The sequence below is a fragment of the Nematolebias whitei genome, chromosome 6, assembly GCF_014905685.2.
Source record: "Nematolebias whitei isolate Nwh7 chromosome 6, NemWhi1, whole genome shotgun sequence".
NCBI lineage: Eukaryota > Metazoa > Chordata > Actinopteri > Cyprinodontiformes > Rivulidae > Nematolebias > Nematolebias whitei.
The window spans coordinates 34071330-34095535 of record NC_056503.1 but is presented as its reverse complement, the minus strand read 5'-3'; the positions used below and the strand labels follow the sequence as shown (position 1 = coordinate 34095535).

General features: G+C 40.2%; 2 protein-coding genes across 2 annotated transcripts in view; one reads left to right on the top strand and one right to left on the bottom strand.

Annotated features, from left to right (window-relative positions):
* LOC119410653 (extracellular calcium-sensing receptor-like) overlaps nt 1-24206 on the top strand; it is a 97566-nt gene that overhangs the window by 47935 nt on the left and 25425 nt on the right. The gene's annotated exons all lie outside the window — the stretch shown is intronic.
* LOC119410657 (extracellular calcium-sensing receptor-like) lies at nt 15936-20963 on the bottom strand. Its single transcript, XM_037677542.1, has 6 exons — nt 20799-20963; nt 20379-20676; nt 19410-20201; nt 19015-19242; nt 18473-18596; nt 15936-16831 (listed from the first exon to the last, which is right to left on the bottom strand). Exons 1-6 carry the CDS (start codon nt 20885-20887, stop codon nt 15936-15938), a joined length of 2427 nt encoding a protein of 808 aa, XP_037533470.1. The 5' UTR covers nt 20888-20963.

Sequence of the window (24206 nt, the reverse complement as noted above, 5' to 3'; positions counted from 1 at the left end):
AGTCCTATAGCTCCATCCAGGATGTGATTCTTATCCATTGCTACAATATGAGATTCAAAGATCCACGACTCACTGCCAACCCACTGAAACCCTGTCAGGTTGTGATTCGATAGCTCATGTAAAAGTATCCCCATTTCTGGGGGGGAAAGAAAAGCAATAATGACCTTTGAAGTTGAAGCCTTGATAATGTCAATTATCTTTTTTAGTTTTTCAGATGAATCAGTTCTAAAAAAAGAAACAGAATATTCCAGACAGATGCCCAGCTGTTCTGCAGTTTCTGTAAATGTTGCCATGCCATTGTTGCCATAGTCATCATTGGTTCTAACAGCTCCAACCCAGGTCCAACCAAAGTGTTTGACCAACTGCACCAGAGCTCTGCTCTGATAGTAATCACTGGGTACTGTTCTAAGAAAGGATGGGTATTTTGATTTATCACTGAGACAAGCACATGTGGCAAAATGGCTGATCTGAAAGAATAATAGCATGTAAAGTATGTACATTTGTAAATAAAATTGTTTCAACTATATTAAAAAAGATTAAATACAAAGCGTTCACAGAGTCATGCCTGTTTTGATTAAGTAAAATGTTTAATTTAGTTTATCATAAGCACAATTGAAATTCAACCCCCTTTTACTCACTAGTGGGATACGAAATGGTCCCAGAACAGTAGCTATTGCTGTGCTGGAGGAGGAAGAGTTTTCTCCGATTATGGCCTGCACTTTAACTGGTCTGGTACATGGCTCCTCTGATGTTAACGACACATTGTCAATACCTGTGTTTAAGGCAAGTGCAACTTTTAAGCTTTGGATAACAGATCCACATGTATCAAAAATATTGTATCCTAGAGAAATGCCTGGAAGTAGGTCTGTGGTGTTGTTAATTTCCTCAATGGCGAAACGCATGGCTTGAGCAAACTGGAAGTCTCTGAAACTCAAACTTCATGTAGAAAAATGTAAAAATATTGTAATATAAACTGCATGACAACAATCCATTACATTTGTAACATTACCTCACAAAACAAGGAAAGTTGAGAGATGTATTTCTACATTATACTTTACCTGACACATTCTAGTGGCAGAGGTTTTTCAGTGTAATTATTCAGTTTGTTTTTCCAGCTGAGGTGAAAATAGAAGATTCCTCCCAACATAATATCTCCTTTCTTAGACAGCTGAGGGATCTCAGGATCTCCTCTCTGTCTGCACAATGTCTCCACAGACTGTGGAAAAAATAACAACAGCAGCAGTAAAGGTACACAGACCTGGTCTACCCTCCTTTGTGTAGGCATTATGTTATTTGAATGAGCAAAATCACATGGCTGCATCTCATGGACACCATTGAGAAGGGAAAAAAAACTTGAACTGATGTTGACAGATGTACAGTCAGCTATTATATAAAAAATATTGATGTCTCTGTGGAAATTTAAGGTGAAGCAGGAGGAGGCGCTTGTAGATATTCTTTGTTTTAAGTATTGCTTCTGTGTATGAAATATGGCAAGACTATGTGCGCATGAATTAACATATTAGCACACTGTTAATAGTCACTTTGTTGCCATTTCTTTCACAAAGTTTTTTTTTTAAGTGTTGGGTGGGATTATCTCTTTGTTCCACCACATGTTCCACATGTGGTGCATATAACAAATAAAGAAACCCTAACTCTGACTTTATGTACTGCTTTTGATGCGTCACAAATACCAACAGTAACAAAGATTCTCGAAGCCCACCCTGTTAAGGGAGAAGGAGACATCCCAAGTTTGCAATGTTGTGAAAGCAAGGCCAACCACTAGATCCAACTCCTGTCTCTGAGTGTAAGCTAATTTTGTCATTGACCTATCCAGATGTTACCATCTGGTCACATCCCCACTGAGTTAAATTCCATCCATCATGGATTTTCATTAAAGTATCAATGTATCTTTCCTACTCCAGAAATTGTGGTTTCTGTGCCAGATGCCTTTTTGACTGTCCTCAGTTTTGCTATTAAGCTTTTGAGCTATTTTGTTCTATATATCAAAGTGTTCCTGCTACTTGGCTTTCTGTACTTTTTTTTTCTATCTGGACAGCCTCCTGAATGATTCCTCCTTTCCTATGTGAAGGACACTGATACACCTGCCTGTATTGTCTTGTTAGCCTGCTTGTTTCCTTATTCACCTGAACTGTTGTATTTCTGTATGTCCCCTGTTCTGTTTACAACTTGTCTTTCATTTGAAGTTTTCCTTCTGTTTCCACAGTTTAGGATAGACTTTTTATTCTTTTGAAAGATTGATTGTTGTCCCTTATAGGGTGTCCCCAGCTGATTGTCTTGTTGTCTGTCCTTGTTCCTGACTTTGAGGTTTTTATCCATGCAGTTCTGTTTTTATTCAATCCATCCATCCATCCATCCATCCATCAATCCATCCATCCATCCATCCATCCACAACACTCTTCCACTGGTGCATTTTTTATCTTTAAATCACTTCTTGGTCTGCTGCCTTAATACATCTCCTGCTACATGTCTCTGCATGAGTGCAGCTACAGCGTGTACTCTCATGACATTATTGCATGTAGTGTTCCCTCATTGCAGACTGAACTAGGCAAAAGGACCTTCTTCTACTCTTCTCCTGTTTCCTGGAATATCTTGCAAAATGATCTTAGCCTGTTAGCCTGCTTGTTTCCTTATCATTCACCTGAACTGTTGTATAAGGCCCCCACCTTCAGTCAATGATATGGTGTCATACACCTGACTCATATGGCCCATCCTGCAGGTGGTGGACCCACAGGAAGGCAAATGTATGCTGTATGATGTATGTAGAGACCCAGACACCAGGCACTTGCCAGCAACCCCCTCCCCCAGGTCTGGCTACAGGGTTGGGGCCCCGGTAACCCACATCTGGACAAGGGACACTGAGCTCCTTGTTTATCCACATACGTCTTGGGAATCGGTCTTGGCCTGTCACCTAAAACCATTATGTCTTGGGAGACCCTAGCAAGGGTAATTACACTTGCTCCCAACAGCAGAGCTTCTAGGATTATTCGGGCTCACAAACACCTCCCCCATGATAAGGTGGTGATTCAAGGAGGAGACAAAAGGAGTCATTTGAAGTGGTTCAGGCATCTGGTCAGGATTCTTCATGGGTGTCATGGTAACAGGTATCACTTGTAAATGAGTATTTGAGGCTCAATGTGATTTATCTGTATGAATAAAGGTTGGATGGTGCCTCCGTAGGGAGGTGTTTCGGCATGTCCGACAGGGATGAGACCTCGGAGAAGACCCAGAACATGCGGTAGAGACTACGTCTCTCGGTTGGTCTGGGAACGCTTTTGAGTCCTCCCAGAAGAGCTGGAAGAGGTGTTTGTGGAAAGAAGTGTCTGCGTCTCCATAGTCAAGATGCTGCCCCCACTGCCTGATTTTGTAATAAGCAAAGGTTAATGGATTGATGGACAAGGTTTGTATAGGATAATTAAAGGCAAAGGGTGGCATGAAAAGCCACTCACATGAAGACTTGTCAATACATCTTATACTGAATGCCCTTCCTGATACAAAACCAGCAACTAGAGAACATAATATAGTCTATCGCTTATACTTATACTCTTCCGAGCTCAGAGGTGTAGGGCCTTGTTTCTGGAACTTTTGTGATTTTTTCGCCTCGGTTCGTTTCATCCGAGGTGGGGGACGGTCAGGTACGTCTTGCGGGGGTTCCTTTACGTACTGCCCCTGACGATATGGTTTCTCATATCGTTGCGTCCTGCGCTCACCCATTTTTCGATAATCACTGGCTTCCTCTGAAAGAGGAGCCTTTTTGTCCCAGCGTGCACCTTCAGGACGCGGTTTGTTAGCTTGAACAGACTGTTTCCTCTCTTTCTTCTTAGGAGGAGGCGGCGAAGCACGTCGTCCTTCTAGTTCAAGAGGGAGGGGTTTAACCTTTACACCAGGAAACACTTCTATGGGCGTCTTAGCATGAGAACATGCTTCAAACACATTCACAGCACACTGCTTAATCTCACTGATGGATTTTTGCCATCATTTGTACTGATTTTTTAAAATCAGAGTGGAGATTTTTGCTGAAAACAAACTTAAAACCATCATCTTCTTCCATTCCGGTCTCATTTCTGTTACCAAAATAAGCTTGGAAGATTCTTTTGTAATAAACTTTTGGATGTTCAGTTTTACCCTGCGTGACCTTGTCTGCAGCCGGGAAACCAGCAGGTCCCGTGCAGGGGTCGTACTCTCTGATCAAAGCTTCACACAGAAGGTTGTAATCCCTCTTCGTTGCATCAGGTAGACGCTCGATGAAGGTGAACACCTCTCTGTCCGAACTGAGCCGTATCAGACTGATCTTATCCTCTGTCGTAGCATTAGGATAAGATCTCAATCTGAACTCCAGATCTTTGAGATACGCTTTTGTTCCAGCTGACCCCATGGGTCCGGGAACAAAACGTTGTACATATTTTGAGATTTTCTGCAAATCATCCATTGAAGGAGACTGTATCAACGGTCTAACTTGTGTGACTGGTGGTGCAGACTGGTCAAGGCCTGCCCCTACCGCCCATGGTGGGGGTGGGGGTGGCTGATGAGGGTTGGTAGGAGGAGGTGCATATTGGTGGAGGTCTGTCCCCACCCTCCGAGATGGGGGTGGAGAGTACTGCATGGTGTCAGGAGGAAGAGGTGCAAGTGGGTGCAGGTCTGTCCCTACCACCCGTGGTGGGGATGGAGATGACTGCATGGTGTATACCGATTCAGTGAGATGATATCGGTGCAGGTCCATCCCCGCCGCCCGAGATGGGGTTGGGGGTGGCCGCATGGCGTTAAGGTGAGGAGGTGCAACAGCACCTGTCTGGGGTGGCTGTAGCTGACCCTGTTCGTTTCCGAGTCTCAAACCAGCTAGCTCCATGTCAGAAATCAGGTTTGTAGCTGTAGCAAGCCTCTCCTCACAAGCTGTTAGGCGCGCCTGTATTGACTGATTTTCACTTTGTAATTTCAGCCAATTTCTGAGTATTATCTCCTTGTCTGCTTTGCAATCGTCCCGTTCCTTTAATGCCACCTGCAACTGTGCTTGTAACATATTGTTATCTGCACACGCGGCTTCGTACACCTGCTCCTTAGCCCTAATCCTCTCCTCATATGATTGAGCCTGTTCTGACAGCTCAGTCTTTGAGAGGTCCCTATCAGTCTGAATTTGTTGTTTCAGCAACTCAGATGCATTTAACAATTCGTCACACCTCTCCTTTTCAGACTCATATCCGTTGAACAGCAAGGTATTTCGTTCAACCAGACGGTCCAGTTCCGCCTTCAAAAGCAGAGCAATTTTTGCCAACCGTTCACGGCTGGATTTCGTGTCCTCCTTCACTTTAGCTGCTTTTGACAACGTCTGCAGCTCCTCATATCTTTGATCGTCATCAAGGTCTAGCAATTTCTCTAATTGGTTACCAACAATTGAATTTGTTAAAATGTGTAACGCTGTCTGGACAGCATCTCCGGATTGTAAGGGGTCAGTGTTTTCATCTTCGTCCGCCATTATCTGCTATTTAGAAATTAAATAGGAGATGTAAATGTTTAGGTGGTAAAAGAAAATCAGAAAAATCTCTTTTTCCTGATAAGTTTACTCTTATTTAGTGATTTATCAATTAAACGTGCGTTACCTTCTAGCAAATGAGTAAACTTTTTCCAACTTTGTGAATATCTGTAACTGTATCTCATTTAAAAGTTTCTAAATTTTTATTCTGTACCTGTTTCTCAAGGATTTATCAGTGACTAAAAATTTTGTTGGGTAAATGCTCTCTGCATAAATACCTTCATAACTTTTAAAATGCAAGATAACAGAGTCTATTCAACTTTGAGGAACGGTTAATAACTCAAAAATGCCTTTAAAAGAATAAAAACGTTTAATTTCACTATTTAACCCTAAAAACGAAGTGAAACCTGTGATCCCACGTCTTCTCCACAAGATGTCAGTACAACCTCAACAATTTTAACTCCGACACTGTTCGTGTTGTCCACTAGGGGAGCTACAACTTCCTGTGGCGTTCGGTTGACATCCTGTTGTTAGCCGCTTAGCTTAAAATTAGCTTCGGCTAAACCCGGTTAAAATCAACGTTTCTGAACGAATTTTTTACACAAACGTGGCGTAGTTTTAGCGATTAGACCTCGAAGACTTAAACACCGTGTCAGAACACAGCTTTCCAGCGCTTTTCAGCTTTAAAAAGCTGATTTTATTTCCCTATGAAAACGAATTTTCACTTCCGGGTCACGTGACTGAAATCACCAATGAAAAGCAGCGCGGGGTTGAGAGGAAGTCACGTAGGCACGCATTCACCCTCCTCAGCAAATCAGAGTGCTCCACAGCAGTAAATCAACCAACCACGAAGCGTTAGCAGCCATGTTAATTTAGCCTGAAACTTTTTCATCACTTATCGTCTTTTAAACCATCAAAATGCACTTTTTCTGTTAAAAATTGTAACGAATCAACTCCCTGAGCTGCACGGAGACGGCGCTCCGTGACAAAACGTCTTTCTAGCTATTTAAACAACTCGTTCGAATTTTCCAGAACCGAGCCGCCCGTCCGTTTGGACCTCAGTTTAAACAGAACGCAGCGTTTCTCACAGCTCATCAGCTCTTAGTCACACGTAACAGGCGTACAATTTCAGCTTTTATAAAGACTTATGACACAATTTCAGCTTCTGTGAGCTTCCTGAGCATCACAGCCCAACACTTAGAACATGCAACGTTTCGCTTCAGCGGCGCAGCATGAGCTGCGGTTCAGCACAGCTGACAAACTGTCACTTTTCACATACATGCCAACACGTAAAATCAACGTTTACACGGTTACAGTCCATTTATGAGCACGTAAACGGGCCACCAATTATGTAGATGAACAGATGCTCAGATATATTCATCATTTAACACGGATTCCTCATTTTTCTGGACTGAATAAAACGTGCATTGAATTTAAGGAAATGCAAACGTGAGACGTCATTTATATTTGACCCATCAAAATGAATGCGGTCATTTATTTACAGAATCAAAATTTAACATCAAACATTTACATTAATTTGGCAAATTATGAAAATAACAACATAAGCAATCAATCAGGAAAAATCATACGGCCATGATTTTTCCGTTGCTTCACCACAGACATTTATGAAAACTGTACAACTATGATCTTTTACCCACATGAATGTGGGTGAGCATTTTACACAGACATTTCTAAAATATCTGGAAGAATTTCTACTTGATAGAAAAGTTTAAAGATGGAAAGAAGTTTAGAGGGAGTAAGATGGTGTGTGAGGGGAGAAATGTGTTCACCAGAATCGACACTCTCCGGCTTTCTTCAGCTTTTCCTTACAGTACACTTAGGTGATGAAATCGGCTCCTTTACCTGGAGATGTCTCAGGTGAGATTCCGTTTAACGCACCCTTTCAGCGTCTCAGTAGGATGCTGTTACTCGTCCGAAGTAATGGCGAGGCTCTGTTCGACACATATTCACCTCAGTGGAAAATGTTATAATCCCATGGAACTCGGAAGAGCTCTGTTGTCAGGATCATCCCGTCTCTCACAGAACTGGTTGGACTGTGTATCCAGCAGAACTCCAACAGCACTCCATCAGAACTTCAACAGAACCAAGACCGAGTAGACCAGGAAGTACTGACATTTTAAAGAGCTGTTTCCCGGTTCACTTTTGGGAGTATTACCATTGGTCAGAACCGACCAGACGGGGTGTGTGTTGTGACGTAAGAGGTTAGACGAAAAACAAGAATTGTTATGGAAAGATCAGAAATGTTCTCACAGACAGAGAGAGTTTTGTTTTGGCGCGTTTCAGAAACAGGTGCTAAAACTTCTCTATTTACGTCTGAGAGGATTCTAAAAACATGACAGTTCGTTCAACAACTTGTTTTTCGTTTGACTCCAACCTTGGAAACGCACACTTGCTCACTCAAAGGCAGAAATCAGAAAATGCATAATTATTCTGTAACAGCTTTGACATGAGAATAAAAATCATTACTCAGTTAATAAAATTGATTAGTGCACTGCAACATCTAAAATGGTTTGAACTAAGACACTTTGATTATCAACATTTGTAAAATAGTAATGATAATAAAAAGAGAGTGTTCTTTTCACTTGAATCTTCAAGAAAGAAAGTCTCAGGATGGGTGAACCTGTATTTCTGAGTTCAAATGAATGAAATGACAGTTCCTGTCCCACAAGGTTCTAAAGGTCAAGAGTTTTGACCTTAGACTTAGTTTTTGACATGGGCCTAGTCCACTACACCTGGGTAAAATGATGTCAAGAAGGGCACCTGATGTAAAACACTTTTGACAAAACTATCATGCCATTTCATCTAGGCAACACCATAATGTATAGGTCGAGGCACGTGCTAGCAAGACTGAAATTGGTTCTGTTGAAAAACAGGGTGCTGGTGGAGATTGTACTACTGTTAGTTGAATACTAGGAGAAGAAAAGTGTGCCATCAAGGTTTTCTTCTGTCTCGCAGAGAATTGTATCAGAGAACAGTGAGTTAGAGCATCTAGTTGATCATCTTACGACTTCAATGCAAACTTCACTTGATAAAATTGCTCCGCTGAAAAAGAAAGTAATCAATCAAAGGAAACTGGCTCCTTGGTTCAATTCTGAGTTGCGTACTTTAAAGCAGGCATCTATAAACCAGGAAAATGGTGCTCTACTAATTTTGAAGATTTTTATTTAACTTGGAAAGATAGTCTGCTAACAAATCAAAAAGCTCTACGTAAAGCTAGAACTTTATATTACTAATCTTTAATAAATGAGAATGAAAATGCGCCTAGATTTCTGTTTAGTACTATTGCTAGACTATCATGATGCATGCTCAATAATCCAGGTAGAAAAATCCAAAAAAGTTCAATCTGGTCCTCTGGACATTCAAAAAAACAAAACAAAGCAAAAAAATATAGAAACGTTTCGTCTCTCATCCAAAAGACTTCCTCAGTCTGAGGAGCTGTTTTCAGCTGAGCTGAGAGCCAAGAGCTGAAAACAGCACCTCAGACTGAGGAAGTCACTTGGATGAGAAACGTAACATTTCTATATTTTTTTGCTTTGTTTTGTTTTTTGTTTTTTTGAATGTCCAGAGGACCAGATTTAACTTTTTTGGATATTGCTAGACTAATTAAAAGTTCAATTTCTGTTGAACCATGTACCCCTCTAACTATAAGTAGTGATGACTTCATGAGATTCTTTTTAAATAAAATTACTCAATTAGAGAGCAAATTCAAACCATCCTTCCTTCTACTACTAGAAGTTATCTATCACTAGAGCCTGATTTGTGTTTGGACAGTTTTTGTCCTGTTGAGCTCTCTGAATTGTCAAATATAATAACCTCATCCAAACCATCCACATGTCTGCTAGATCCCATCCCAACCAGACTGTTTAAAGAGGTATTTCACCAAATTAATGTCAACATTTTGGATCTACTTAATTTGTCTTTAATGAATGGTTACATACTGTAGTGAACTAAGCCTCAGGTCAAATCCTGACCTTGAGGGCCTTCCTGGGATGAGAACTGTATTTCATTGATTTGAGTCCAGAAACACAAAATCAAGTCCATCCAGAGACTTTCTAAGTGTCCTACACTGATCAATTGAAATAACACTCTCTTTTTCTATTATCATTACTATCTTACAAATGTCTTGATAATCAAAGTGTGCTAGTTCAAACCATTTTAAATGTTGAAGTGAACTACTCATTTTAAATCAACTGTGAAACAGTATTAATGAATTTTTAATCCTCATTCAAAGTAGAAATCAAGTTAAGGTCTGTTACAGAGTAATTATTCATTTTTCTTGATCTTCTGTCTGAAACACCAGTGTAAGTTGGTCAAAGGTCAAGTTTCGGTCAACTGCAAGTTTACTGGAAAAGAAATGTCATGTTTAACTTTTTCAGGCGGATATGAGAGAATTGACTCCACGAAGTCTGGGTCCTTCAAAACATTTTCTGTCTGTTCTTAAACAAACTTAATATTTTTCCTTGACTTTTAATAACCTCTTACATCACTAAAACCACCCCCTGTTCGGTCGATCGACCAATCAGGAAGTTCTCAAAAGGAACCGGAAACAGAACTCCTTAAAGGGTTCAACACTTCCTAGTTCAAGGTAGAACGCTGGGAGAACGCTGTGAGAGTGTGGGAGTATGCTGGAATAGAGAATCCAGAGTGCGGAGAGAGAATGCAGAGTTCAGAATGCTGGAGAACAACAGCGACTAAGCTGAACGAGAGAAGTTCAGAGGAACTATGAAGAAGTCTGTTCTGGGATAATCTCACGACTCCGAACGGTTCCCTACTATCCTTACGGAGACGCTGGAAAGTGTTTGAAGAGAACTCTACGCCGAGGCCGAACTATCGTCTGCAAAGGTAAAAGAGTCGATCTTCAACCGCAAAGTGTACCGTTGGTTGAGCTGGGTCCAAAGGAGCGTGTTGTTCTGGTTATAACAGACAAATTCCCTCACCCATCTCTCTCAATTTAAACTTCATTTCCATCTTTAAACTCTTCTATCTTGTTAGAAATCATTCCAGATATTTTCAGAAATGTCTGTTGTGAAGCAGGGAAATCATGGCCGTATGGTTTTCCTGACTGTAAAGCTAATTAATTAAGCTGTTGTTGAAATCAATTTGCCAAATTAATGTAAATGTGTGATGTTAAACTTTGATTCTGTTAATAAATGACCGCATTCATTTGATGGGTCAAAGAAAATTAACGTCTCACGTCACATTTAATTTCTATGCACGATATTATTCAGTCCAGAAAAATGAATGAATCTGTTTAATTTATGGATAATATATCACAGATATATGTTCCTTTACAATACCACAGCTCTTTAAGGTTGCTGTAATTAAACCTTTACTTAAGAAGTCTGGCCTTGATTCAGAAATTCTGGCCAACTATAGGCCTATATTTAACAGAATTTTCATCTAAAAAATTCTAGAGAAATAGTTGCGGGTCAGATGCGTGAACATCTACAAAGAAAAAATATGTTTGAAGAGTTTCAGTCAGGGTTTAGAGCTCATAGCACAGAAACAGCACTAGTAAAAGTCACTAATGATATTCTCATGGCCTCAGACAATGGACTTGTGTCTATACTGGTCCTGTTAGACCTCAGTGCTGCATTTGATACAAATGATCACAATATTTTACTACAGAAGCTTGAATATGATATTGGGATTACAGAAATAGTTCTAAAACTGTTTAAATTACATCTATTTGATATATTGATATATCAAATATCAATATACTTGATTGATATATAGAGATCATTATCTATAGTTTTCTACATCACTTTACAACCTAGCTGGTTTTGTTTCGTTTTTTTAAATACCATTTTATTTCACTTGTTCTTCATAAATTGCATGCTTTCTTTTTTGATTGTCTACTTTTATCTTTGTTGTCTACTATTGTCATAACTCTTTGTTAAAATCAGGTCTCTCTTGTAAATGAGTCCCTGAGGCTCAAAGGGACTTACCTGAATTTAGTCCCAATTTAGGTTTATAAATTTGGGGAGTTAGGTTGAATTTAAATAGTATCACTGTTAAATGGGCAGCTGTGGTTGAGTGATTAGAGCAGTCATCCTTCAATGTGAAAGTTGGGGGTTCGATTCCACCAGCAGTCACATGCCAAAGTGTCCCTGGGCAAGACATTGAACCCCTCATTGCCTCCGATGTGTGTCCCATCAGTTTATGAATGTGATACAGCACTGATTAGTCTTTTTACAGATATAGTAGAGTGTTGTATGAATGGGTAAATAAGGTCACAGATTGTAATGTAAAGCACTTTGAGTCTAAGATAGAACGACGCTAAAAAGTACAGTCCTTTTAAAATGTACCAATTAATCAGATTAACCTACTTATCACTGATTTTATCTCCAATCAAACATGAATGTGCAATCTCTTTAGAACAATGTTCATCATGTTGAGATTTGCAGAAATTAAGCTGATTAATAAAAACATTTCTAAAATCACCACAAAATAAAAACTAATATTTTAATTTTATTTGATTGTCTCTATTTGTCTCTATTTGTCACAAGTCTAAAAAGTGCACAATTTTGAGAAAAAAAATATAAACATAAAATGTTCACTTGTGTATACACACACACACACAATCACTTGAGTTCCAGTAATATAATATGAAGGGGCAGTGGCTGTACGCTGAGTCTCGGCCAGATTTCAGAACTCTCCCATATTTCAGAACTTCTCATCTTATCTCTAGTGAAGAGTTCATCTAACCTTTGGAGAAAACTCATTTCGAACACCTGTATCCGTGAACTTGTTCTGTTAGTCCCTGCCCAAAGTTTGCAACCATAGATGAGGGTAGCAACATAGACCAACTGTTAATCAGAGGGCTTCACCTTATGGTTTAGCTCTCTCTTCACCACAATGGACTGGCACAGAGTCTGTAATATTGCTGAAGCTGCACCAATCCATCTGTCGATCTCACGCTCCATCATTCCCACACTTTTGAACAAAACCAGTAGATACTTGAACTCCTCCACTTGAATCAGCACTTCTCCCCCAACCCAGAGAGGGAAATCCACCCCTTTCCATCTGATGACTATGAGCTCATATTTGGAGGTTTTTCCTCATACCAACCACTTCATACTAGGCTGTGAACATCTGCAGTGAGAGCTGAAGATCCTGGCACAATGAAACCAACAGGACCATATCATCTGCAAATAGCAGAGATGAAATCCTGAGGCCACCAAACTAGAGTCCCTCCACCCCTTGGGTGTGCTGAGAAATTCTATCCATAAACATATGAACAGAATCAGTGACAACGGGCAGTCCTGGCAAAGTTCAACTCTCTTCCTTAATGGACCAGACTCACTGCCGGCAATGCGAACAAAGCTCTTGCACCTTGCCATTTGCCTGTGGGTGTAAGATTCTGTAGTTTTATTAGTGTTTACAATTTGAGATGCTTGTGTTTTAGTTCCGGCAGCACGGTGGCGCAACTGGTAGAGCTGCTGCCTCTCAGCGAGCAGGTCCCTGGTTCAAACCCCGGTCCAGGGGCCTTTCTGGGTGGAGTTTGCATGTTCTCTCCATGCATGTGTGGGTTTTCTCCGGGTACTACGGTTTCCTCCCACAGACCAAAAACTTTCATGCTAGGCTGATTGGTAACTCTAAATTGTCCCTAGGTGTGAGTGAGAGAGTGAATGGTTGTTTGTCTCTATGTGGCCCTGTGATGGACTTGCGACCCATCCAGGGTGTACCCCGCCCCTCGCACAGTGATTGCTGGACATGGGCACCGGCGACCCCCGTGACTCAAAATGGAATAAGCGGGTAAAGAAAATGGATGGATGGATGTTGTTTTAGTTCTGCTTCATTTTGGCATATTTTCAGCCTATTGGTGTGCTTTCTTCCATGTAGTCAGCTCCAGCTCAAGATTCTGCCACTCGCACCTGTGTTTTTTTCCCCAGGTGTTCCTCATTGTCTCTCGTTAGTGTCCCTTTAACTTCAGCATCTTTGTGTGCCCTCATTATCTGGGGATTGTGTGTCTCTCAGCCATTCGTGTTCTGTTCCTCCGTGTTTTTTCCTACCATGGATGTTAGCAATGTTTTGCTGCCGCGGCAGCCTTTATTTTATTTTTATAAATTAGACAATTTTATTTTGCCATTACTTGGAAACTGATTCAGTGGCACAAGTGCTAAAATTACCTATGCATTCAATATATCTGATATAATTTGCTACCCTCTTTCTCTTGGCTTAATGACGGCATCAGTATTTTCCTTTTAAGTGTTCATGTGTTGTTGTCATGTTTTTGCCCCTCACAGCCAGTCATGTTTATGTTGTTCCTGCCAAGCTCTGCCTGTTCCTGTCTCTCAGGTCGTTTTCACACCAGATAGTCCGGTAGACTCGGTTTGGTTCGGGACCAATATTCATGACCTTTTGTTTACATTTAAGCTGGTGCGTTTGCACTCACACTGCACTGTGCAGTCGAGTCAACCTGTTGAACCAACCTGTTCCCCCGCTTGCCTGTGGGGGCGCTGCACCAAGAACTACTGAAAGAAACAACACAAAAACCTCTGAAGACATGTCTTCTTCTTCTTCTGTAAATAAAAATAAAAACGAAGTGGCATCGAGTTTTAGCAGTTTTAGGAGTTACATTTTGTCATTTTTCAAAAATGGACTTAGCATGAGCAGAAGATGAGACAAAAGACCATGGAGAATATTGTTTTTCCACACAAGGCAGCTGACGGCTCCATATAAGGTCAGAGAAATGTGTGTTTGTTTGTCCTGTGGAGCGGGTCCGGTCTGTTTACATTCACACTGTACTCGAACTGCGCTGGAGTTCGCTTCTACCGGACCGAGACTTAGGTTTTAGCCCGGGCCAGAGTTCGCCTTTTTGTTCCGTGACAGAGTTCGATGGCGCGTTCACACCTCCCTAAACGAACCGGACTTTCTACGAAAACGAGCTAGAGTTTGATTAAAGCGGACTAAACAGGGCTGGTGTGAATGCACCCTCACTCTCTCCCAGCAATCAAGCTCATGCTCTACACCTGTTCACCTCCCTATTTAAGCTCCCTCCAGTCACTCAGTCAGTGCCAGATTCTCGAACCTGCAAAGTAGTAGAAATCCAGCATACCCAGTCTTGACTCCTGCCTCGTTTCTGAACCATTGCCTGTTTTTGACTCCTCGCCTTTCCTGCCCCTCTTGGATTGATCTGCTTTCTGCTTTATGTCTCTTCTGCTCCACTGCTGCTGTTAATCTGCATGAGTGACGTCATCGGCACCAGCGTGACAACAGTACCTGTTACTCCATCAAGACAGAAGATCTGACCCAGGCCCGGACCCTGTACTACACCAGAACCTGTTTATCTCTTAATAAACATTTTAAACCATTCCTGTTGTTGGGTGTTGATGTGCTGATTCAAAACTAGTTCTTGTTAGTTTTATCTTATACTGTATGTATAAATGATTATCTTTTACTTTCCTGGAGAGAAGTGTATGCATGCATCTTGATGTCATGATTAATCAGGAAATATGTGATCCACCGAGTGGGTCCTATAGGAAAACTATGAACTTGCATTAATCTGAGAAGATTTACACCTGCCTTGAATTAGCAGCCCCTTCTATGTCACAAACTGGTGTGATCAAACCCATATGCAGGTTGGACTAAGAGGACTTCCAAAATAAATGATTTATTTACACAAACAAACATAAGCTGTTGGGGTAGCAGACTTGCACATGCTCTGGAGTCACTAGGAACACAGGAAACACATAGGTGACAGGATACAATGCCAAGACATTGATTAACACAGAGACACAGACTTAAATACTGATGCTGACGAGACCTTAACACAAAGACCTGCAAAGCATCATAGGTGTGGGAAGTATGGGGTGATAACAAGAGGAGCAGGTCCAAGACACACCGCCAGAGGGCACAACCCTCACATTTCAATAATTGCTTTATGATTGTACAAATTAAGCTTGTTTGCAAATTCAAGGATTATTCAAATTAACTTTCCTGCAGGTATCCTGTACAAATTCTATTTTTGTGCAAAGGATCTCTGAACATCTTTCAACATCCATATTTACCAATAATTATTATTATATTTATATCTGCCAATACATGTCATATAGGGGTGACACCCAGAGGCAGGGGACACCCTGGACAGGTTGAAAGTCCATCACAGAGCCACACAGACAGAAACGAGACAACCATTCACTCTCTCACTCACACCTAGGGACAATTAAAAGTTACCAATCAGCCTAACATGCATTTTTTTTTTTTTTTCAGTCTGTGGGAGGAAACGGAAGTACACAGAGAAAACCCACACATGCAAGGAGAGAACATACAAACTCCATCCGAGGCTGGGATTTAAACCGGTGACCTTCTTGCTGAGAGGAAACAGCTCTACCAAATGTGCCACCATGCAGCCCCAAAGATGAATCCTGATTTTAAAATGATTTTGGAATAATATTGCACTCTAGTTTTAGAAAGACTTAAATCATTATTTCCCCATCATATGTTTTTTTGTATTTTTTTCTGGTTTCATCATCAGAATGTAACATTTTGGTATAAAGATACAAATCAGCAGTCCAAAGCTAGAAGCCAGAATAGCAAAAATTTCTACAGCAACACTAAATTTTCCCGGAGAGCTGACATATGCTGGGATAAAAGTGATCCAGACTGCACAGAATATCAGCATGCTGAAGGTGATAAATTTTGCTTCATTAAAATTATCCGGCAGTTTCCGTGCCATAAAGGCAAAAATGAAACACAACATAGCAAGAAGTCCAATGTACCCAAGCACAGACCAGAAGCCTACAGCTGAGCCCAGAGCACACTCCAAGATGATTTTATCTTTAAATTCTTTAAAATTATTTGAAGGAAAAGGAGGAGAAATTGTTAACCAGAGGATACAGATGATCACTTGTACAAAAGTTAAACCCAAAACACTGAGTCTCTGTTGTGTTGGTCCAAACAGTTTCATCACATTTGCTCCTGGAAGTGTAGCTTTAAACGCCATCAAAACCACCATTGTTTTCCCCAAAACGCAGGAGATACAGAGGACGAAGGTGATGCCAAAAGCTGTGTGACGGAGCATACAGGACCACTCAGAGGGATGTCCAATGAAGGTCAGAGGGCAGAGAAAACACAAAATCAAGGAGAAAAGCAGCAGGAAGCTCAACTCAGAGTTGTTTGCTCTGACAAGAGGAGTTTTTCTGTGTCTGAAGAAAATTAAAGCTACAGCAGCAGTCAGACATGTTCCAAGTAAAGATGCTGTGGTGAGAAGTATTCCCATAACTTCTTCATATGACAGAAACTCAGCCTCTTTTGTTACACAGGCATCTCTTCTTTCATTCGACCAGGATTCAGAGGGACATTTCTCACAAATGACAGAATCTGCAAACCAATAATACAATTTAGATTAGACAGTTTTTTTGTCTTGCGTTTTATCTTTAAAATTAGCAGAGCTTATCAATTTCTCTTCAGTGGTATACTGTACTCGTATTTGGGTTGATGTCATGGAAATTTTGGTCAAATGTCATGGATGTTTTTATTATTGTGGCTAACATTCTTCCCCTAAACCCAGGGAAAAAATAGCTTGGTTGTCTCCCTAAACAGCCAAACTGCCTTCCAAAATACTCTTATCTCAAACTGAAGGATGTCTCTTAGACGCCCATGAACCATATGTCAAACAAAGAGTGCTGTGTGTACGAAGACTGCAGCTGGCTTCAAGGACACCCCCTGAACTATTGTGAACTTGACTGAACTGAGAAGGAAATACAGTATAAGGAAGCAGAAAGAGCAACTTGTGGCTCTTTTCTGTGACTGGTCTGCATGTGTATATAATTATGATCCTGATGTCATCTGCTGTGTTCTTTATGGGTGTTTTGTGTTTGCCACATCAGCTTTTTTTTTTTTTTTTTTTTACTTTACATCCTCATTTCTTGAAATTTTCTCTGGTCAAACATCTTTGGGTCCTGTTAATATACTAAATTAGACATATTGGTTCTGTAATATTGTTTTTTTTTTTTTCGTTTTGTTTTTTTGTTTTTTTCATTTGAATGCTTATCTGTTGATTTGATGTTAAGTTTGTTTTAATTTGTGAAACTATGCCAACTGTAATCAAATAACTACCCAAACAAGCTCCTTGCATCAAAACACAGTACACACTGCATCTAAACTAAATGTTCAGGACATTGTGCTGCTGTTGTGGATATGATAGTGTCACATATAGGAACCCTAGAATGTCATTTTTGCTTATTGAGGATTATTTAGTTCTGTTTGTTGGTATTAAATTTGTAATTTTTGTAGGTTAGTTGGCCTCAGCCTTTGACATGATGGGAGGAGTTGTTCCTCTGCATCATAAAGTGTCAGCTGAGGTATTTCAAATGTTCGGAAGGTTTTCCCAGCACATCAGCCTGGGAAGAAATCACAAGGCAGACCAAGACCTTGCTGGAGAGATTATATCTCCTGTCTGGTCTGGGGGTGTCTTAGGGACACCAGGATTGAGCTGGAGGATGTACTGGGGTGAGGAATGTCTGAGTTTCTCTCCAGAGGAATGTTAGCCTCAGCACATTAACCATTGATAAATCACAGAAAATGAAAGGATGCATTTTTGAATTTGTCCATCAATTTTTAAAAGTAGCTAACTTTATTCAATCAGTTGTTTTTTTTTTTTTGGTTTTTTTGGTTTGTTTTTTGTCTTGGGAAATCATGTCTGTTATATATTTACACCTCTATAGATTAAGAAAAGGTAACATTTTTGTTGTTGTTTGTGTTTTCTTGACTGTAAATCGGTGTTGTGTTTATTTATTCAGATAAACAGTATTATAATTTTTTTTTTAATATTGGATGTTTTATAAGGCACATCCTGTTTAGATATTCATTAAACATTTAAACTGATCACAGAATGTCACTTGATCTAGATCCTGCTTTTTCACTTTATTGTCACAAAGATGGCTCAAAATGGACTTTGGGGATTTAATGAAACAAGCTTAATTTCCTGGAATACAAAACTTACAATATATATTAACTGACCTGTAATATTGCTAGTTTCTCCCTCTGCACATCTTATACAGTCATAGCAGCAAACAGGTTTTCCTTTCCGGAGAACTTTCCGTGTTCCTGGAGGACACTTCTCACTGCAAACTGACACAGGAACCTGGAAAACGAAATCAAGTTCCTGTAGGTTTATTATCATTGTAACATGTGGTACATGAAGTGGGATGAAATTGTGTTCACAGGGTCCCAGTTACACCCAGCAATAGTAAAAATATAAAGTGTAAAAAGAAACAGTAAATAAATATCTAAGATATAAACTAAACAAATGCCAAACTGTACACTAAAAGATACAAGATATACACTAAACTCTAATAATGCAAAACAATACGGTGTAACAACAGCAGCCCAAACATAGAAAATGGAATAAAAAATAAAATAACAAATATAAAAAAATAAAAATAAATAGAATCAACACTGACGTCTGCCGGACTCTTTGCAAAAATTACCACAATAACAACTGAATTACCAAATAGCATGAAAAAAAATAAATAAATAATAATATTTACAATTTATATTACCTGCTTTGAATTATGTGCCCACATGAAAGCCTTATTTTGCAGATTTAGCTGTTCGTCTTCAGGTAATGATACATCATACAGACCCACAGAGACAAAGTCCACATAACCATTCTCTCTTGGCTGCCAGTTTATAATCTCATATTTTGCTGATGGATCTCCTTTTTCATTAAAGTAAACCTCCTCTCCTTCTTTTGTCCTAAAGTGAATTTTGCTAATGTGCTGCAAGATCTGTAACAGTAGGGAGTTACCTTTTTTTTTTTTAATTAAGATTATGAACACACAGTATTAAAATTATGCAGTTTGCAAATGTCCTTTTTTGACACTTTAAAACTATAAAATTTTGTTTAATGTTAGATGTTGAATGCAAATAGTGTTATCAATGTTTTCAAACTCACTGTGAATGGATCAAGCTGCACACTACTGTTACACGTTTTATTACAGCTTAGAATCTTGTGCAGAGCATGGGCCACTGAATACACTCCTTTGTAAATATTGTTAAAAATGGGCATGAGAGACATGTCAGTGAAGCTGTTTTCCACTCCAGTCAGATCCTCATGTCCAGTACAATCTATCTGAATCTCTTCTGATTGTGACTGCTTGAAATTGCAGCTGAATAATGCCTCCCAGAATTTTATAAATAAATCATTAAATGATGAGTTAAGTGGCTTCACATCCAGCATGAATTCTTTCAAACCACTGACATTTGCTCTTGGAATAGAAAGTCCTATAGCTCCATCCAGGATGTGATTCTTATCCATTGCTACAATTTGGGCATCAAAGATCCACGACTCACTGCCGACCCACTGATACCCTGTCAGGTTGTGATTAGATAGCTCATGTAAAAGCATCTCCATGTCCGGAGGGGAAAGAAAAGCAATAATGACCTTAGAAGTTGAAGCCTTGATAATGTCAATGATCTTTTTTAGTTTTTCAGATGAATCTGTTCTAAAAAAAGAAACAGAATATTCCAGACATATTCCCAGCTGCTCTGCAGTTTCTGTAAATGTTGCCATGCCATTGTTGCCATAGTCATCATTGGTTCTAACAGCTCCAACCCAGGTCCAACCAAAGTGTTTGACCAACTGCACCAGAGCTCTGCTCTGATAGTAATCACTGGGTACTGTTCTAAGAAAGGATGGGTACTTTGATTTATCACTGAGACAAGCACATGTGGCAAAATGGCTGATCTGAAAGAATAATAGCATGTACAGTACATACATTTGTAAATAAAATTGTTTAAACTGTATTTTTTTATAAACATGTTAAATAGAAAGCACTGACAAAGCCATGCCTGGTTTGATTAAGTAAAATATTTCAGTTAGTTTAGCGTAAGCACAATTTAAATTCAACCCCATTTTACTCACAAGTGGGATGTGAAATGGTCCCAGAACAGTAGCTATTGCTGTGCTGGAGGAGGAAGAGTTTTCTCCCAATATGGCCTGCAATTTTACTGGTCTGGTACATGGCTCCTCTGACGTTAAAGACACATTGTCAATATCTTTGTTTAATGCAAGTGCAACTTTTAAGCTTTGGATAACAGATCCACATGTATCATAAATATTATATCCTAGAGAAATGCCTGGAAGTAGGTCTGTGCTGTTGTTAATTTCCTCAATGGCGAAACGCATGGCTTGAGCAAACTGGAAGTCTCTGAAACTCAAACTTAATGTAGAAAAATGTAAAAATATTGTAATATAAACTGCATGACAACAATCCATTACATTTGCAGCATTACCTCACAAAACAAGGAAAGTTAAAAGATGTATTTCTACATTATACTTTACCTGATACATTCTAGTGGCAGAGGTTTTTCAGTGTAATTATTCAGTTTGTTTTTCCAGCTGAGGTGAAAATAGAAGATTCCTCCCAACATAATGTCTCCTTTCTTGGACAGCTGAGGGATCTCAGGATCTCCTCTCTGTCTGCACAATGTCTCCACAGACTGTGGAAAAAACATCAACAACAGCAGCAGTAAAGGTACACAAGCCTGGTCTACCCTCCTTTGTGTAGGCATTATGTTATTTGAATGAGCAAAATCACATGGCTGCATCTCATGGACACCATTGCAAAATAAAATAAAACTTGAACTGATGTTGACAGATGTACAGTCAGCTTTTATAGTGTCTCTGTGGAAATTTCAGATGAAGCAGGAGGAGGCGCATGTAGATAGACTGTTTTTTTTAAGTATTGTTTTTGTGTAAGAAATATGGCAAGACTATTTGCTCATGCAGTAACATACTAAAACACTCATGCATCATATATACCAACAGTAACAAAGCTTCTTGAAGCCCACCCTGTTAAGGGGGTCTAGAAGGAGACATCTCAAGTTGGCAATGTTGAGAATGTTAAGTCCAACCACTAGATCCAACTCCTATCTATGAGCTTAAGCTACTTTTGTCACTGACCTAGCCAAAGGATACCAGTTGGTCATGTCCCCACTGGGTTACATTCCATTCATTATTGGTCTTCATTAAAGTATCAGTAGCTACTCCTTTCTGACTCCAGACATTGGGGTTTTCATGCAGGTGCCTTTTTGTCTGTTCTCAGATCTGCTTTTAAGGTTTTGAGCTCTTCTGTCCTCTACATCAAAAGGTCCCTTATAGCTTGGCTTTCTGTACTTTTTCTTCTATCTGGACAGCCCCCTGAATAATGCCTCCTTTCGTATGCAAAGGACACTGAACCCACCTGCATGTATTGTCTTGTCTGCCGGCTTGTTTTCTAGTCGTTCACCTGAACTGTTGTTGTTTTTCTGTCTGTCCCCTGTTCTACTTTTTTTTACTGTTTACAACTTGTCTCTCATTTGAATTGTCCCTTCCGTTTCCCTACTTTATGATATACTTTTTTTTTTGCTTTTGGAATATTGGTTGTTGTCCCTTAGAGGGAGACCTAGCTGATTGTCTCAGTCCTTGTTCTTGTCCCTGTCCTTCACATTTTTATCTGTGCAGTTCATTTTTTTATCATCCATCCATCCATCCATCAGCCATCCTTCCCTTCATCCAACCATCTGAAACACGCACAGGAAACGGTGGGTGCTAACTGGAGATTTTAGAGACTTTGGGCCAATGACTTGGTTCCAACAACAGAATACCATTCAGGTTCACATCAGAGAGACCCTTCCTCCTAATCATGCCACTCCAGGTCACATAGTCATTACCCATCTGGGCATTGAAGTCCCCCAGCAGAATAAAGGAGTCCCCAGCTAGTGTACCTTCCAGCAACCCCATTTACGACTCCGAGAAGGCTGGATACTCTGAACTGCCATTTGGTGCATAAGCACAAATAACTGTCAGAGCTCATCCCCCTACCCAGAGGCACAGGGAAGATACCCTCTTATCTACCGAGGAAAACTCCAACACACAGGCAACTAGTCAAGGGGCTAAATGTCGACCCACACCAGCTCGGCACCTCTCACCATTTGCAATCTCAGAGTGGAATAAGGTCCAACCCCTCTCAAGGAGACTGGTTCTGGAGCCCATGCTGTGCCCCCAAGAGTATAGCTCCTAGGATCATGCAGGCACACAAAGTCCTCCACCACAATAAGGTGACAATTCAGAGTAGAAGAAAGGAGCCAGTTGATGTGGTTCAGGCATCTGGTAAGGATGCTTCCTAGGTGACTCCCTAGGGAGGTGCTTTGGGCATGTCTGACTGGGATGAGATAATGGGGAAGACCCAGGACACACTGGCGAGACTATGTCTTTTGGTTAGCCTGGGAACACCTTGGAGTTCTCGCAGAAAAGATGGAAATGGTGTCTGTGGAACGAGATGTCTGGGCGTCCCTGTTTAAGCTGCTGCCCCACGACCTGACTTCAGAATAAGCAGAAGCTGATGGATAGATGGATGGATGGATGGATGGATGGATGGATGGATGGATGGATGGATGGATGGATGGATGGTTGGATGGATGGATGGATGGATGGATGGATGGATGGATGGATGGATGGATGGATGGATAGACTAGGTTCATATAGGAGAGTTAAAGCTAAGGGGTGGGATGAAAAGACAATCGCATAAAGACTGTAATAGTTTTTTTTTGGCCCTTTTCCATTAGTAACAGTACAGCACGGTTCGACTCGACTTGGCACGGTTCCAAGGCTTTTCCACTAGCAACAGTTCGTAGAACCGGTCCCTTTTTCAGTCATTTTTTCTCTGGGGTTCCAACCGTACCAAACTGAGATGAAAACGTGACTTCAGAACACTACTGGTGACTGATTTGTCAGGGGGTGGGGTCACTGGTTGTTTGAGAAACTTTTACAACAACCTGATCCACCATTTGCACAACTCAAACTCAAGGAGTGACTGGACCTTTTTTTAAGATTTTAAAAACAATAATGACAACACCGTGGTCTAATGCTGAAGTACAGGCATTTTTTTCTGCTTGGTAGCCAATGTCAAAATTCAGAGTGAGCTTGATGGAGCTCCACCGGTACCCCAGGTCCTCCCCACTGGAGACTTGGAGCCCCCTCAGACTGGGCAGGGTGTCATCTCCCTAGCTCCAAGCTCCGCCAATCCTAGCAGAAGATCCTCCGTGCTGCCGACCCACAGAAGCGTTCGAGGCCAGGGCCTGCCTGAACCCCGAGCCCCAGCAGACAGGGGCGGACTGGGACAGGTCTGGGACAGAGGGTGGAAATGATTTTTAAAAACATTTTATGTATAAAAAATAACTGTTTTTATTTATTTATTTATTTATTTATTATCATTGAAGATAAAAAAAATAAATAAAAAAGAATAAACAGTGCTGGCTTTATCATGAAATCCTGTTTTCACTTTAATGATTTTATTAAATAATCTGTTAAAGTTAACTCTGCTGAAAAATCATAAGAAGACACAAAATTTTGAATATTATTGAATATTTCAGGAATATTCCCTCAAATATGTTTAAAGCAAAGCTATATAGCCATTAGTTCAACTTTATTCTAACCCACAGATGTACAAATTATAAAAGCAAAGCTAAAATAAAATTAATCTGTATACAAGAAACAAAACCACATATCTAAATTGAGCAATACAAGTAGACACAATGAGTGCAAATAGATCAAATGAAGAAGAAAACCTATGAAATTTTAAATATAGATGTTTTAGTAGAATCTGGTTCATCAGACATTTAATGGTGAACTAAAGTTCATTAAAAGGTAATTAGCAGGATTTACACACACACACACACACACACACACACACACACACACACACACACA